Here is a 15,351-nt window from a genome sequence, read left to right as displayed (position 1 = left end):
TTATACACAATGGAGTATTACTCTGCATTAAAAAATGACAAAATCATAGAATTGACAGGGAAATGGATGGCATTAGAGCAGATTATGCTAAGTGAAGCTAGCCAATCCCTAAAAAACAAATGCCAAATGTCTTCTTTGATATAAGAAGAGTAACTAAGAACAGAGTAGGGTCGAAGAGCATGAGAAGAAGATTAACATTAAACAGGGATGAGAGGTGGGAGAGAAAGGGAGAGAGAAGGGAAATTGCATGGAAATGGAAGGAGACCCTCAGAGTTATACAAAAGTACATACAAGAGGAAGTGAGGGGAAAGGGAAAAATAATACAAGGGGGACAAATGAATGTCAGTAGAGGGGGCAGAGAGAGAAGAGGGGAGGGGAGTGGAGGGGAGGGGGGATAGTAGAGGATAGGAAAGGCAGCAGAACACAACAGACACTAGTATGGCAATATGTAAATCAATGGATGTGTAACTGATGTGATTCTGCAATCTGTATATGGGGTAAAAATGGGAGCTCATAACCCACTTGAATCAAAGTGTGAAATATGATATATCAAGAACTATGTAATGTTTTGAACAGCCAACAATAAAAAATTAAAAAAAAATAAAAAATAAAATATCAAAAATCTTGTTAACTGAAATATCAGGATTCATCATGAGGTTCAACAGGAGCAATAATGTGTACACATAGAAAGCAGAAATTCTGACTCTACTTTCAAATGGAGAAAAACTGAATTTTCTCAAAATCTTGTACTGTGTGAAGAACAAAACTATCCAGGTGAAACTGCATTTTGTTCCTTTCCTTTAGTTTTAATTATTGTTGTGTGGTTAATTTAAATATGCAATTGTCATTGAAGTGCCTGCAGAGGTAAACATATTTATGTTATAAATTTCTATCATTATTATCAAACATTTACTATAAAAACAAGAAAAAAAGTGAGAAAAAAATAAATTGCATGGACCTCTTACTGAAAGAATGAAGAGTATTTAACTTCTACTTCCATAAAGACTTATGCCTGTGTTTATATATATGTGTATATATAATATATACATGACATTAACTTTAAATTTTTATGTCTACATCACTGTAAAGTGATTTTTGAGGTAGAATATCTCCTTAAATTTTGGACCAGTATTGAACTTTGCTTATGAAAAAAAGAATTGTGTCTGAGAAGTATTTTATTTTGACTTACGCTTGAATTATACTTTAATATTTAACAATATTTGAGTTTGTAAGGCTCAAAACTATTTCCTATGTAAGGACTCATTTGCATGATGGGAGATATTTGGCCAACTAATAATAATTTTCAATAACAATATTTGTATTGGTGCATTCTAATTATACCTAGTGTAGGATTGATTTTGCCATATTGGTACATGCACGTGACATAATTTGCTCAATCTCCTTCCTCAGTAACTTGCTTTTTTCTCCTTTCATGACCTACAGATCTACTCCATTGATCTCAACTCTCTATTATTTGTATTCTTGATGATTGCCATTCTGACTGAGTTGAGATGAAATTTCAGTGTTTTTTATTTATTTGTATTCCCCGTTTACTAAGGATGTTGCACATTTTCTTAAACATATTTCATATGTTGCCATTTGCATTTCTTTTTTATTAGTTAACTTTAGTTATACATGCCAGTAGAATCCATTTGACCTGTTGGTAAAAGCAGGGAATATATCTTGTTCTTATTCAGTTCACAGTACCTCTGAATTCACCAATCAAAAAAAAAAAATCAATTAAAAAAATAACTATGGGTAAATGGCCATTTGTGTTTCTTCTTTTGAGAAATGTCAGTGTAGTTCATTTGCTCATTTATTTATTTTTTGGGGTTAATTATGTTTAGTTCTTTATATATTCTGTATATTGATCCCTTGTTGGAAGAGTATCTGCAAAGATTTTCTCCCATTCTGTAAGCTCTCTTTTCATGCTCATAACTGCTTCCTTTTCTATGCAGAAGCTTTTTAAATCTGATGCCATATCACTTATTGATTCTTTAATTCTTGAGCTTTAGTCCTTTTATTAATGAAGATCAGTATGTTGGAGTGTTGACCCTAGTTTTGTTCTAGTAGTTGCAGTAGTTCTGGTTCAATTCCTAGGTTTTTGAACCACTTTGGGTTGATTTCTTTGCAGGGTTAGCGAGATCTACTTTGATTTTTATAATACGATTATCCAGTTTTCCTGCCCCATTTGTTAAAAAGTGTATCTTTTCTCCAACATATGCTTTTGACAATTTTAAATATCATTTTAATTTTTTGACTGTATGTATTTCTTTTTATCTGTGTCAAGATTTAAATGATGTTCCTGAAAGACAACCTTCTGAACTCATCCTAAGAATGATCCAAAATAAAAATGTAATAACACACTTTTATTAAAAATAAAATTTTCATTTTTTGAAACTTTGGAATCTTCTAAAGAAGGTTCCTTTCCTGATGTTAGTGTTATCATCCATACTCTCCTTGAAATTTCAGATATTGACTTATGTACTATGTCTTTTCAGGTAGCTGTTATGTATTTTTCCTGATCTGGACCATGACTTATAGGAATAATGACACTGTTATTCTCCTGGGACTTTATCAAAATAGGAAAGTTGAGGTTCTCTGCTTTGTATTATTTTTATTTTGCTACCTTGCTATTTGGATGGGAAATGTGCTCAGAATGATTTCTATCTCATGCACTTAGCTCATCAACCCAATCCATGTGTTTTTTCCTTTATTACCTCTCACTCTCTGATCTTTGTTACATGCCCACAGTGACACCCAAACTAATGGCTGACTTACTGGCAGAAAGGAAGATGGTTCCCTATAATAACTGCATGATACAGCTCCTCATCATTCACTTCCCTGGAGGCATGAAGATTTTCATCCTGATGAGGATGGCCTATGACTGCTATATGGCCGTCTGCAAGTGCCTGCATTATGCTGCCATCACGAAATCATGGAAGGGAAGTAATTTTTATGAAAGACATTTTATAATTTTACTTTAGAGCTCAACTCTGAATCAGAAACATTATGGAATAAAAGCAAAATTACATGTAAATAGGAGGAATAAATTCTAGTGTACAATGATACAGTACAGTGACCATAATTTACAATTATTTACAGTATATTTTTAAATAACTAAAAGAGAGAATTTGATAATAAACATTCTAGGCATCGGATGTGTTAAGTACTCTTATTTAAACATCCCACATTGCATACATGTATTAAATCATTACACTGTACCCCAAAAATATGTACAATTATATATACATATCAATTTTTAAAAAATCATTCTCATACAGTACATGCAAAACATGAGTCAAATTCAATCTTTACATAGTGTGCTCACACTTTTCTTTGTTGGACAATATTATATATATTTTGTGTGTTGCTTTTGCTCTATTTCCACATACTTGCTTTAAGTCCTCCTTAATGTGACATTTTATTTTGAATGCTTAATTATGTCTTTCCTCCTCTCCTCTTGGTTTCTAATAGATAGAAATGGCCTTTAGAAAAGTGGAGCAAGTGGCAGAGGCAAGAGAAGATGATGCTAATGTGGATCAACTAGGAAGCACTATTGGCAGAATGTAAACTGGTACAACCAACAACGAACTACTCTGGAACACTGCATGAAGGAACATGGCTGCACATGATAAATGACACTAATATACTGATTAATAAAAGACTGACAGAAAGAGTAAATAAAATATAACTGCATTTATACCAATTGAAAATATGTACAACTGATCTATGGTAACAGAAGTCAGGGTGGTGATTACCTCTGGAACCGAAAAGAAGGTAACCTCTGGGTGACTGCTGATATGCCCTGTCATAATCTGGATGGTAGTTTCATGGGAATGTTCCATTCTTGAAAACTCAGAGTATAATTTATTATTGTTCAATAAATTTAATAAAGTAATTGATCATCTGAAGAAAAATTCAAAGTTCTAAGTAGCTATGTTAAAATCAGTGTATGAAGTTAGAAGATGACCAATAGATTGTACAAAAGCAAGAAACAAATGAGTAAATGAACAAAATAGAAGAGAAACATTTAATGTTACTTTTCAGTGTAAAATACGAACAAATGCTGCAGATTCTTGTGTATAGAATTTCATACTGGCCATTCTGACCTATCATTAAGAAAAAAAACCTATCTGAAAATCATTATATCCATGTTGGTGGGAACACTTCACTAAAATAAACAAATGCTACTTACAAAATGTATGCATCTCTCTGAATGTGAATGTTCATGTATTTTGCTGTAGAAAATTTGCATGTGCGATTATAGAGGATTACTTAAGATTTTACTGGGGAATAATGCAAAATATACTCTATGTAACTCATAACATTATAAAATATGAAAAATTCTGTATTTATGACTATTTCAGGAACAATATGTATCATGAAAGAAATTAACAGATTTACAAGTAAAATTACAAGTACAACTAATGAAAATATTCAGATTCATACAAAATGAGGGAGAGTTACAAAGACACATAAAGTGATATTAAGGATTTAAGGTAGACATTAAAGATGCACAAACAAATGGAATAAGAAATCATATTGAAAATAAATCTATGAGCTTGTAAATAATATAAATTAAAACATATAATCAAAATATGAACCAAAATTTAAAAGAAACAAGAATGGTTCTGTCCATTTAAAATAAAATTAATTAGTTATTTAATATAAAACACTGGGTACAGAAACATTTAAAAGCAAACTTTACTAAACATTCTGGAAAATGACAATTCTAATTATATAAACTCTTATTCAGAAAATAAGGGTGGGAACTAAATTCATTTAATATTAATTGTGTAATCTTATCAAAAGCAAAAATAAAGGGTTTTAAATCCAATCACACACATAAACATTGAGGGGAACCCTAAACATATTATTAGAAAAATTTATCTAGAAATGTAGGAAATACTCTAACTCATCATAACTGATATTTGTTTACTCAGACGGCAATATATATGTATATATTTTAAATTAGTATGTGTTCATATATAAAAGGAGAAAACATATGTAATTATCTCAACAGAATTTTTTTTTTATATTTATTTTTTAGGTGTAGATGGACACAACACAATGCCTTTATTTTTATGTGGTGCTGAGGATTGAACCTGGGTTACACCCATGCTAGGCGAGCGCTCTACCACTGAGCCACAATCCCAGCCCCTCAACAAATTTTTTTAAAAACACAGTATAAGTTCTTAGAAGATTAAAGCATTACAAGTGGTATAGGTTACATAAAAATGAGCAAAGAACATAATATTTAATGTTGAGAAGTGAAAATATTCCACTTAACAAAAGCAAGTCAAGGACCTCTGATATCTTTTCCATTTAATATTGTATTGTAGTTCCTAGTCAGTACACAATGATAAAAGCTTCAAGAATTAACATATGTGTGTATTTCATAAATGAAACTATCATTCACAATTTGCATGAATGTCTACATTTAAAAAAAAAATGAGGTGCTTGTAATCCTAGCAACTTGGGAGGCTAAGGCAGGAAGATTGCAAGTTCCAGGCCAGCCTCAGCAATTCAATGAGGCCTTAAACAACTTAGGGAGACCCTGTCTCAAAATTTTAAAAATGGGGGATTGTGAATGTAATAAATATTTAAGCACACTGGGTTAAATCGCCAGTACCAAAAACAAACAAACAACAGCAAATATAAAAAAGCATTAAGGCATCATTTTATATTTTTTTGGTTTGTTTTCAGAATTATAACTAATAACAAATGTCAAATTCATTTCTACATGTTAGCAACTAGCAGAATTCTTAATTCACATAAATATAATTTTAAATAGCAAACAAACATATTAGGTACTCAGGAATAAATCTCAAAATTCCCACAAAATTATACACTTGTTTGGAAGACATTACAGAAGAATTTGCAAAATGGAGAGATGCTTGTTGTACAGGAAACACTTCCTCCTTAACTGGCATATAGAGTCTATGAATTGTAATTAATAGTTCAGAAGCATACATATATTTTCTGTGACTCAATTACTCAAATATTATTTATGTTCATCAGTGATATTCTTATATATTTCTACTGACAGGAACTTCTATAAGTGTTTGGATGATTTGTGTGAGTTAGCAGAAAAAGAACAGAAATCAATCATTCAAGGATAGAGGAATATATAAATCAATTTTATATTTTTCATACAACATTAAATAAAAAATGAATGGATAGACTCATTATTCCTATTTTAAATTTCAAAAAAAAATACAATTTTGAGGTGACAGCATTATCATTCACAAAAGATTCAAGTTCCCAAGTTGGCAAAATCAGATAATACATTTTTTCAGGTCCTGTGTGTGTGTGTGTGTGTGTGTGTGTATACATTCTTACGAGGAAAAATGTAAAAATTTAGAGAATGTATGCCACAGTCTGGCTGGGCACAAAATCACGAGCCACTCAAGCAGGAACAAACTTTATTTTTTTGAAACTGCCGCCAATGCCCCATATGCGCCCGGGAAGATTGCCGATCCACACACGCGGCATTCTCCCGGATCCCCACAGGAAGTTCCTCCTCCGGAATTCCCTCCTACTGCACTTCCCCAACCAATGGGAACTCTCCAGGAGTCCCATAGCAGGCCGAGGTGGACAGCAGGAGTCCAATATCCATATGAATGCAAATCTTAACATAATCATATCATCTCAATGGCTTGCTGGCATCACCTTTCAACCAAAAATGCCATGCATCATATTACTTGGCTGTGGCTCTTAGCAAATGTATTGGAGTGAAAATTAGTTTTTGTTTTCTGCACACATATACACATGTCTAGGTATATGTGAAACTGCTCCCTATAGTCTAGCCCTTGGGACTCCAGATGTCAACTTGATTCAGGGCCCAGCCCAGAGACCCTAGGGCTGGGCTAGTTCCCACACATATAAACCCCAAGATCACCTTTAAGACTTGGGTGCTAGGACAGAGGATTAAACTTCTGAAATTTTTTGTCACAGAAGGATTGAAGCAAGAGGTGGGTTTATTCAGATTTTTTAAACAACAATTTTTTTTTTTTTTTTCCTGGGATAAACAGTGCTGCAAAATCTGGTTCTCATTCCCTTGGCTGTAGGTTTACTTGGGACTTTTTTTATTTGCCTCTGCTCAGATCTTTGTTTCCTACTGTTTACTCAGAATTGGTTTCCACAGAGAACTCAGGCTTTAGGGCTTAATATTGAATGAAAGTGGACCCTTGGGTTGTCAGACTTCTCCTAGCATAAAGGATTGCTAACCATGGAATAACTATTTTTAAGGAACTGAGAGAAATTAAATTATTTTTAGCTGCACATTGCCCAGCTTTTCTTCTGGGAGATGTCTCATGACATAGAAAAATAAGAGAGATTTTTGGTTATTCTTGCCCTGGAAATCCACTTTAAATGATACTTAGAAATATAAGTATAAATGCTAAGGATAATTTTGTTTCCTTTTGTTTAAAAAATCAGAGAATATTTTCTCTTGAAGGAAAACTGGAAAGTCCTATAACCAGGACACGTCATGTGGGCTGATTAATCACCTGGTAAGTAAAACCAAAATCAGATGATAGGAGATAAATGCTACTATGGAGAGAGAAAATTAAAAGTCCATACATATATGATGTATAAATGCATTTTTATTTATAAGTATACTATACATACATTTTCTCTTTAAGCATTTACAAACATTTATAAACCATTTATATTTAAGTCAAATGTATTGAATAATAGTTGTCATATTTCCTCAGCATCTGTACAAATTATGTGGCCATTATTTTTTGCAGTAATGGAACATGAAATAAAAAAAAAAAAAACAATAGTATCCAGTGTTCCATATAGGATTTCTTAAAGAGAAGAAAAAGGCATTGACAGATAACTTAGTAACTTCAACTTTATGCAGAAAACACAAAGAAAAATCAATTCAGTTTAAAAAAAATTAAGAGAATGTATTGGAGTGAAAATTCATTTTTGTTTTCCTGCTGGTTTTATTATTTGTCATAAATATACTGTGTAAAATATTATATTTACAGTGTATACTGTGTAAAATATTATGTTTTAGAATACCAAAATATCAGAGAATCCTGAACATCAATGTGAATCAAATTAGATGTGTACAGATGATGATAAGATAAATCATAAGTGAGAAAAGGAAATAAATATAAAAACAAAAGAAATATAATTAATTCAGCTGAGATATTTTACTTTCTATAAAACTCCTGTGCTTTGGGGAAAATGTCAGTTTGACCTTGACTTTCTGAGTGAGAAAACTTGTTTGAAAGAAACAATTAATAGAACAGGAAAATATCCCTACAATAATTCTAACAATAGTTTGGACCTATCAACCACATTATTGATATCCAGACAGCAAGAATAATTAAAATATGTCAAAAATAACCGTTATTATCAGTCAGTTTTTACCCAAGGTATACATAATAGTTGCTTCCTTGCTTGCAAAATAGAGAAAGTAAAAAGATCACTGGGTATTTTTTGGGATCATTGACCCAATACATATGAAATAGTTAAAACTCCATCTTGAACACAGTCAGCACCAAATAACCATTAAGTATTATCATTTTTTCTTTTCTAGATCTGTGCAAGATCTAAATAATAATCCCCTTGATATGACTGGTAAATGCTTTTATTTTTTTCTTTTAAATTTGGTGGGTATTTTTGTTGATTCCTGTCTCCATTGTATGTTGGTTGTCTAATCATTGCATAATAATATGAGAAAAGTAAAACAAAAGAAAAAAAATTAGTATCTATAACCTAGTGAGCACCAGGTAATCCAGTCTGTGCAATCATGGGAGATTCCTAGTAGAAATGTTCATGTCAAAAAGGAGGAGAGGAGTGTCAGGAAATTTCATGCTATAGATCAAATGGCAAAATCTCTCATCTGGTCTCTCCTCTGAGTCCAAAATTTAAAATACACTGCCTAGGATTCCAAATCATCAAGGACTGGTCACCTGTCTGAAGAACATTCTTAAAAGAATTAAACAAGGACTAGCAACCTGCTACTCAAAATTAAATGTCAACAATGATATTAATAGAGTATTTTAGGCAGGATTAAGGAGATATAGATCTGCATAGTTTGAAAAGCCCAGAAAAACTTCCTGGAGGTAGAGGATAAAGTGATGTCTTTTGAGCATGAATGTAAAGAATGGAACCCAATTTTTATAGTTTCAAAAGATGGAATGTCTCTGTAACACTTGAGGAGGATGTCCCGGGAGCTGTTCTATGATGCCTTATTAATAGGAAGAGAAAGAACAGAGAGCAGGAGGATTCTGATGCACAACCCCTAACAGATGACTTAAATTACCTGTTTGTACAAAAAAGCATGGGAAAAGCAGTCTGTTACCTTATGCATCCTTCAATCTTATTCTGGAAATTCAGTAATCAACTATTAGTGGAATTTATAGAGTTCTGGAAAAATTATGCCATTCTTATCTTTTAAGAAATAAGACTGTGTAGAGTCTAGAAAAGAGCTGGAATCCAAAGCATATGAATTCATATAGCACAGTGTGTTTTCAAAGAACACTAACATAGGAGAAACAGGGGAAACAGTGAGTCATTTTATTATTTTCTTATTGTGTGGGTGCAGAATCCAGTTGAGAGAGAGAGAGAGAGAGAGAGAGAGAGAGAGAGAGAGAGAGGAAGAGGAAAAGAGGTTGATTTTCAAATCATCCTGCTTATTAAGTAATGAATTTTTTCTTAGTATGTATCTTATCATTCCCATCCATACATAAATGATGTTATGCTTCAAAGTTATATGAGCAAAATATTAAAGCTGTCATAAACCCACGGAAAGAAATGACCCAAGTTATACTTAGAACGATAAAAGCATATTGCCAAAGTAATGAGAAATAAATGTATCAATAATCTGAACTGTGACTCTTTTTTAAAAGATTTATTTCTGATTTTATAATTCTAAAAAATAAATGTGATATTCTAAAAAAATGTTCCAGGGGATGCAGTATTTACAAAATCATTATTTCTAAAATCAATAATCTATTCATATTTATGAAATAAAACTAAAATAATTTATCAATCAGGTAATCACGTATGTATCTTAAATAATGATTGAAGTCCTGTGTATGCTATGACTTTATATTATTATTGTTCCTGCCTCTAGAAGGCAGCACATATTTCTACGTATTTAATGAATACTACTTTTTAAATCTATCTGGTAAGTCAAAAGAAGTGTCATAGCTACTTGGACCTCAAATTGTATCATATTTTCAGTCCTTACCATACTGTTGATAAATGTAAATATTTTCTAGCTAAGATCAGGGCTCAAAGGAGGCAAATGTAATTCTCACCTTGGGTGCAAACAATTTAATAAGCAAGATACAATATTTAAAGAATAAAAATTTACAGTAAAAATATTAAATAAAGATGGGATTCCACCTTGGGGTGCATGATGCCCCTCACTGACTGCACTGTTCTGAAATAGTGAGTAAGCAAGCTTTAGGACAGGACATGTGTCCTCATGAAGCTGACCTTTGCATAGCATGTGGAAAGAGACTGCACATCTTTGTTTATGCCTTGAGCAAATATAAACCTTAAAATAATTTCTTTTCAGTACAAAATACAACCTGAATGGGATGGTAAATTATATAGCTTGCCTATCCAGATGAATAAATTACTTTATAATAAGGGATAGGGTTAAATAAATGAGTACTAAAATCCATATTGTACTAAGTCAATATTTCCTATTTTGACTTATCTTTTTTTTTTCAGCTAAAACTATTGAACCTGAACTGCATTGGACCATGGAAAATATCAATAATGTCACAGATTTTATCTTGTTGGGACTTTCCCAGAACAAGAAAATTAAAAACTTGTGCTTTCTATTATTCTTATTTTGTTACATGGCTATTTGGATGGGAAATATACTAATAATGATTTCAATCACATGCAGTCAGCTGAGGGACCAACCCATGTATTTCTTCCTTAATTATCTTGCTCTCTCAGACCTTTGCTATACCTCCACAGTGACACCCAAGCTAATCACTGACTTGCTGGCAGAAAGGAACATGATTTCATATAACAACTGCATGGCCCAGCTCTTTACCATGCACTTCTTTGGGGGCACTGAGGTCTTCATCCTCACGGTGATGGCCTATGACCGATATGTGGCCATCTGCAAACCCTTGCACTACACCAGCATCATGAGCAGGCAGAGGTGTAATGATCTGGTCACTGCTTGCTGTGCTGGGGCATTTCTACATTCCTTTGTTCAGTGCCTCCTCACTGTCAATCTACCTTTCTGTGGCCCCAATGAAATTGACCACTATTTCTGTGATGTGTACCCTTTGCTGAAACTGGCCTGCACTGACACACACACAGTTGCAATCCTGGTGGTGGCCAACTCAGGTATGATGGGTTTGGTGACCTTTGTGGTTTTGATGCTGTCTTACTTTTTGATATTATGGACCATCAGGGCTTACCCTGCAGAATGCAGCAGCAAGGCTCTTTCCACTTGCAGTTCCCACCTGATGGTTGTGGTTTTGTTCTTCGTGCCTGTCCTCTTCATCTACATTAGACCAGCCACTACTTCTCCAGTAGACAAAGTGTTTGCTCTTTTCTACACCATCATCGCTCCCATGTTCAACCCTCTGATCTACAAGCTGAGAAATATGGAGATGAAGAATGCCCTGAGGAAAATTTGGTGCCAGAAACCACTTTGGATTGGGAAGCATTTCATCTGAAACACAAATCCACCCCTCATTATGCAGACTGCTCTGGTGGCACTGGCTCTATCTTGAGTTTATTCAAGCCTGGGCTTTCCTACAAAACTAAACTTAGCCTCTCATCTCACTCAGTGCATGATATTTGCAATTTACTTTAACTATTTTATTTTTTGTTTAACATTTGCCTCCAATACTCGAGTTCTCATTTCCTTCACCAGTCCTGGTAATATGTGTTATATATTTCTTTCCTTTGGGTTTTTCCACAGGTTAGTACCTGGAGCTAAGCTTTCTTATCTCTCTTATGTTTGGTTCAGGAGTGAATCTCCAGCTATACATAACTGCACTCAAACCAATTGCATCTGTCCTAATGGCCTATTGACCTTGCCTCTGTGTTTCACATCAAAAGAATTTACAAAGCATGTTTTTTTTTCCTTTTGGTTAGAGGTATTTAATATCTATTTCAGAAATTTTAAAAGCAAAAATTATTTATGTAAGTTCTTAACGATACATTATTTGTGTCTGTAGCAATGCTTATATAAAAATGGGATGAGTTTTTTTTCTAAAATCATTTTAATGAGATTATTTTAAAATTCACCACATTTTATTAATGACAGAAATATTTGGCAAAAAATTCTCCTTTGTATTGTAATGAAACTGTGGTGTTGATATTAGGTATGGTAACCATGTATTTTATTTCCTAATTTGAATGAATAGGAAAAAAATTACAATTAAAGAGAAGACTAAAATCGGCACTGTGTTTGGAATGCAGGATGTCTTTGTACTAGCAAATGTATAGGGAGTATGGACATATTTGTCAAAAGAATAAGTGCAGAGATATTGTGGAAACTTCACTTATTACTTCATGTCATGAAATTGGGAACAGAATGCAAACGCTACTGTTGAAAGTCATCCCAGAGTATGCCTAAATTAAATTGTCCATTACCATCAAAATTAAATCTACATATTTCCAATTTCCTATAGAACTTTCATATATCTGGATATGCAGAAATGCCTACAGAATTAAGTTTTAATTTTCAGTGATTAAATGTTTCTTCTTTTTAAATTTCTGAATAAAATAGGATTTTTTTTTTCAGATGAGATGTGGTTCACTGGTAGAGCAATTAGCTACCATGCATAAGACCCTGTGTTCAATCCCCAGTACTGCAAAATTGAAAATAAAAATAAAAGAAATTGTTTGGCATTGTGAAGAAAACAAGACTATGTGAAGTGAGGTATCATATGATCTAGGTTAGGGAGAAAAAACAAACAGAGTCTGAACCTTTAAATTAATATATAAGAGAAATTTAAAAAAATATTCATAGCACTGTGTGGGTAAAGTTTTACAGGTGTTCAAATGGAGAAAACTGGTTGGAGAATTAAAGAAAAGATATGTCTTTATAGATGCTAAAATTTAAGTTTTTTTATTAGAGCAATTGACAGCATAGCTGAATCTTTAATGAAATTATTATGCAGAGTACACCATTATGCATGCTAATCTGCAGTAATTCATTCAGGGTAACCCTTGAACTAATGAGAAAACATTCAACAAAAAAGGAAGTCTTTTGAATAAATGGTGGAAGAATGCAGAAGGATAAAAACAGACTTCAATCTCTCTATATATAAAAAATCAACTTCAAGGGGCTGGGGTTGTGGCTCAGCAGCAGAGTACTCATGCTACAATGTGCGAAACCCTGGGTTTCATACTCAGCACCACATAAAAATAAATAAATATAATAAAGTTATTGTGTCAACTAAAAAATACATAACTGAAAAAAATGAATATTTAAAACAAAATCAACTCAAAATGGATCAAATACCTAAATATGAGACCTGAAAATGTTTGATTTTTGAATATTTTATTTTGGGTTAACTTTTTAATTTTTTACTGAATAAAAAGATTTTATATAAACTGTTAAATTACGGAGAAAGTTTAATTAGTGATTATTATGATTAAAATTATTTCTTATGCTTAAAGTTAATAATAATCTAAAATTGGTAGCAACTGATATTTAAATATGAAGATGGACAGAATCTTCCTTGTTGAAGGCCTGCTATGTTTTCTTCCTCCATAAGATAGTGATAATAGTGACTACCTCATAGGGTAATAGAATAAAATTAAATAATAATGATGTTTACAGTAGAGACAGCTTAAAATTGTTTTATTACTGTAATTAGATCTATACGTCTATTTTGTTATACAACATTTAGATTAAGAATTTTAACATGTATATTTCATTTGGATTTTTAAATCATCACAAAAGAGCTACAATTACAAGAGTTTTGTCCATATATGTTTAAGTAATTTTTAATAAAATACTATTTCAATCCAGAGAAGGCATTTATGAGGATTTTTTTTTTTTCTTAAGGAGAGGACCCATAAACTCTAGTTCAAAATAATAATCTAGCTCTGTGCTTTATTCTACAGATTAGTAAAGTGAAACTCAATGGTATACAAATTTTCTCAGCATCAAGCTGTAATCTTGAGACAGTTAAGCTGTCAAGCTAAAAAGATTTTTAAACCTTATACAAATTGATGGCAACTTCTAAAGTTTTATTTCAAGGTTTCCAGCAAGTGGGAAATGTTCATGAATGATAGAACAAAAATTTTGTTGTTGAGATTGATATACAAAAGAGAAAAAATTGTAAAGTGGAATAGGATAGGATTTTTAGACCATATTAACACAGGAATGTCTGGTTACAAATATTAAGCAGACACATCATTGCACAAGTTGATTCACCTCTCTGAAGAGGCTCTTAATCACATTAAATTCCATCAGTGGATTACTCAAGTGTTTTTCTCCATCAAGGTCTCTAAAGATTGAGAAAACATCTTTCCATAAATATGAGTCAGAACTGTTTTCTTCTAGGTAATCTCCTTTTGAATGAGGTGTTTCTCATTGATGTTTGGTCAAGAAAAAGGTTTTCCTGCAGTGTGATTTTGTACTGAAAACATGAGATAATTCTTCCATTTGTATTCAATTTTAAAATTTGCATTTAAAATAGACTACTGTACATTTCAAACAAAACTAGTGGCAAGAGGATCACTGTTGCTTTCTCTCCTTCATCTTCCATAATTCTATTATCCATAAAGTATATGTCTCACAGAACATTGGGATAACAGTATGAACAGATTCTGTGGTGACTTTCCAGAGCAGTGGGCTCTGGGGACAATGGGCCTGGGCTGGCCTTAATTCCTACTCATTTCTGTATGTTCTCTTCATTTAGATGCAATAATCGTGACTCACAAACACACAGGACCCTCTGGCTATTTGGCCAAAAACTACAGGAATACAGGTATCAGGTCAACTTTACCTATGATTCCCTTCCAAATGGAGTTTTGCATAGGTGATTGTCTTTTCTCAGGCCTGGTTTTTACTGGCTTGGTGACTTTCATATTTTGCCATCAAGTAAGGAAATCTGGCTCATCTCCTTTAAGTTTATCTGTCTGTGCTTCCAGGACTTTCAATGTGTTAAAGATCTTGGCTTCCCCTTGACCATGTCAACTCTTTGACTGTCTCTCAGGCTAGGACTCAGTGACCTCTTCATGTCCAGAGAGGGTCTGAAAGCATTCTTTAAGGGATAAAGGCAGTCTGCATCCTTCTAGAATGAACATAGCAAACTAAATTAAGTGAAACTTGCCTTTATATAAAGTATTTCTTGCATAATCAAAGACAAAACGCTTTTTTAT

The 15,351-nt window shown here is 32.8% G+C and overlaps 1 protein-coding gene across 1 annotated transcript; it reads left to right on the top strand.

Annotated features, from left to right (window-relative positions):
- Positions 1-10,742: 10,742 nt before the first annotated feature.
- Positions 10,743-11,681, top strand: LOC114093551 (olfactory receptor 4P4-like). The gene has a single exon (XM_027936342.2). The coding sequence runs from the start codon at positions 10,743-10,745 to the stop codon at positions 11,679-11,681; it is 939 nt and encodes a 312-aa protein (XP_027792143.2).
- The last annotated feature ends 3,670 nt before the right edge of the window (positions 11,682-15,351 follow it).

Source organism: Marmota flaviventris, chromosome 9 (assembly GCF_047511675.1).
Source record: "Marmota flaviventris isolate mMarFla1 chromosome 9, mMarFla1.hap1, whole genome shotgun sequence".
NCBI classification, from domain to species: domain Eukaryota; kingdom Metazoa; phylum Chordata; class Mammalia; order Rodentia; family Sciuridae; genus Marmota; species Marmota flaviventris.
Note: the sequence above shows the minus strand (reverse complement) of the source record. Positions and strands in the feature narration are given on the sequence as shown.

Coding starts and splice junctions, on each gene's coding strand:
- LOC114093551 (XM_027936342.2), top strand. CDS start 10,743: ATGGAAAATATCAATAATGTCACAGATTTTATCTTGTTGGGACTTTCC.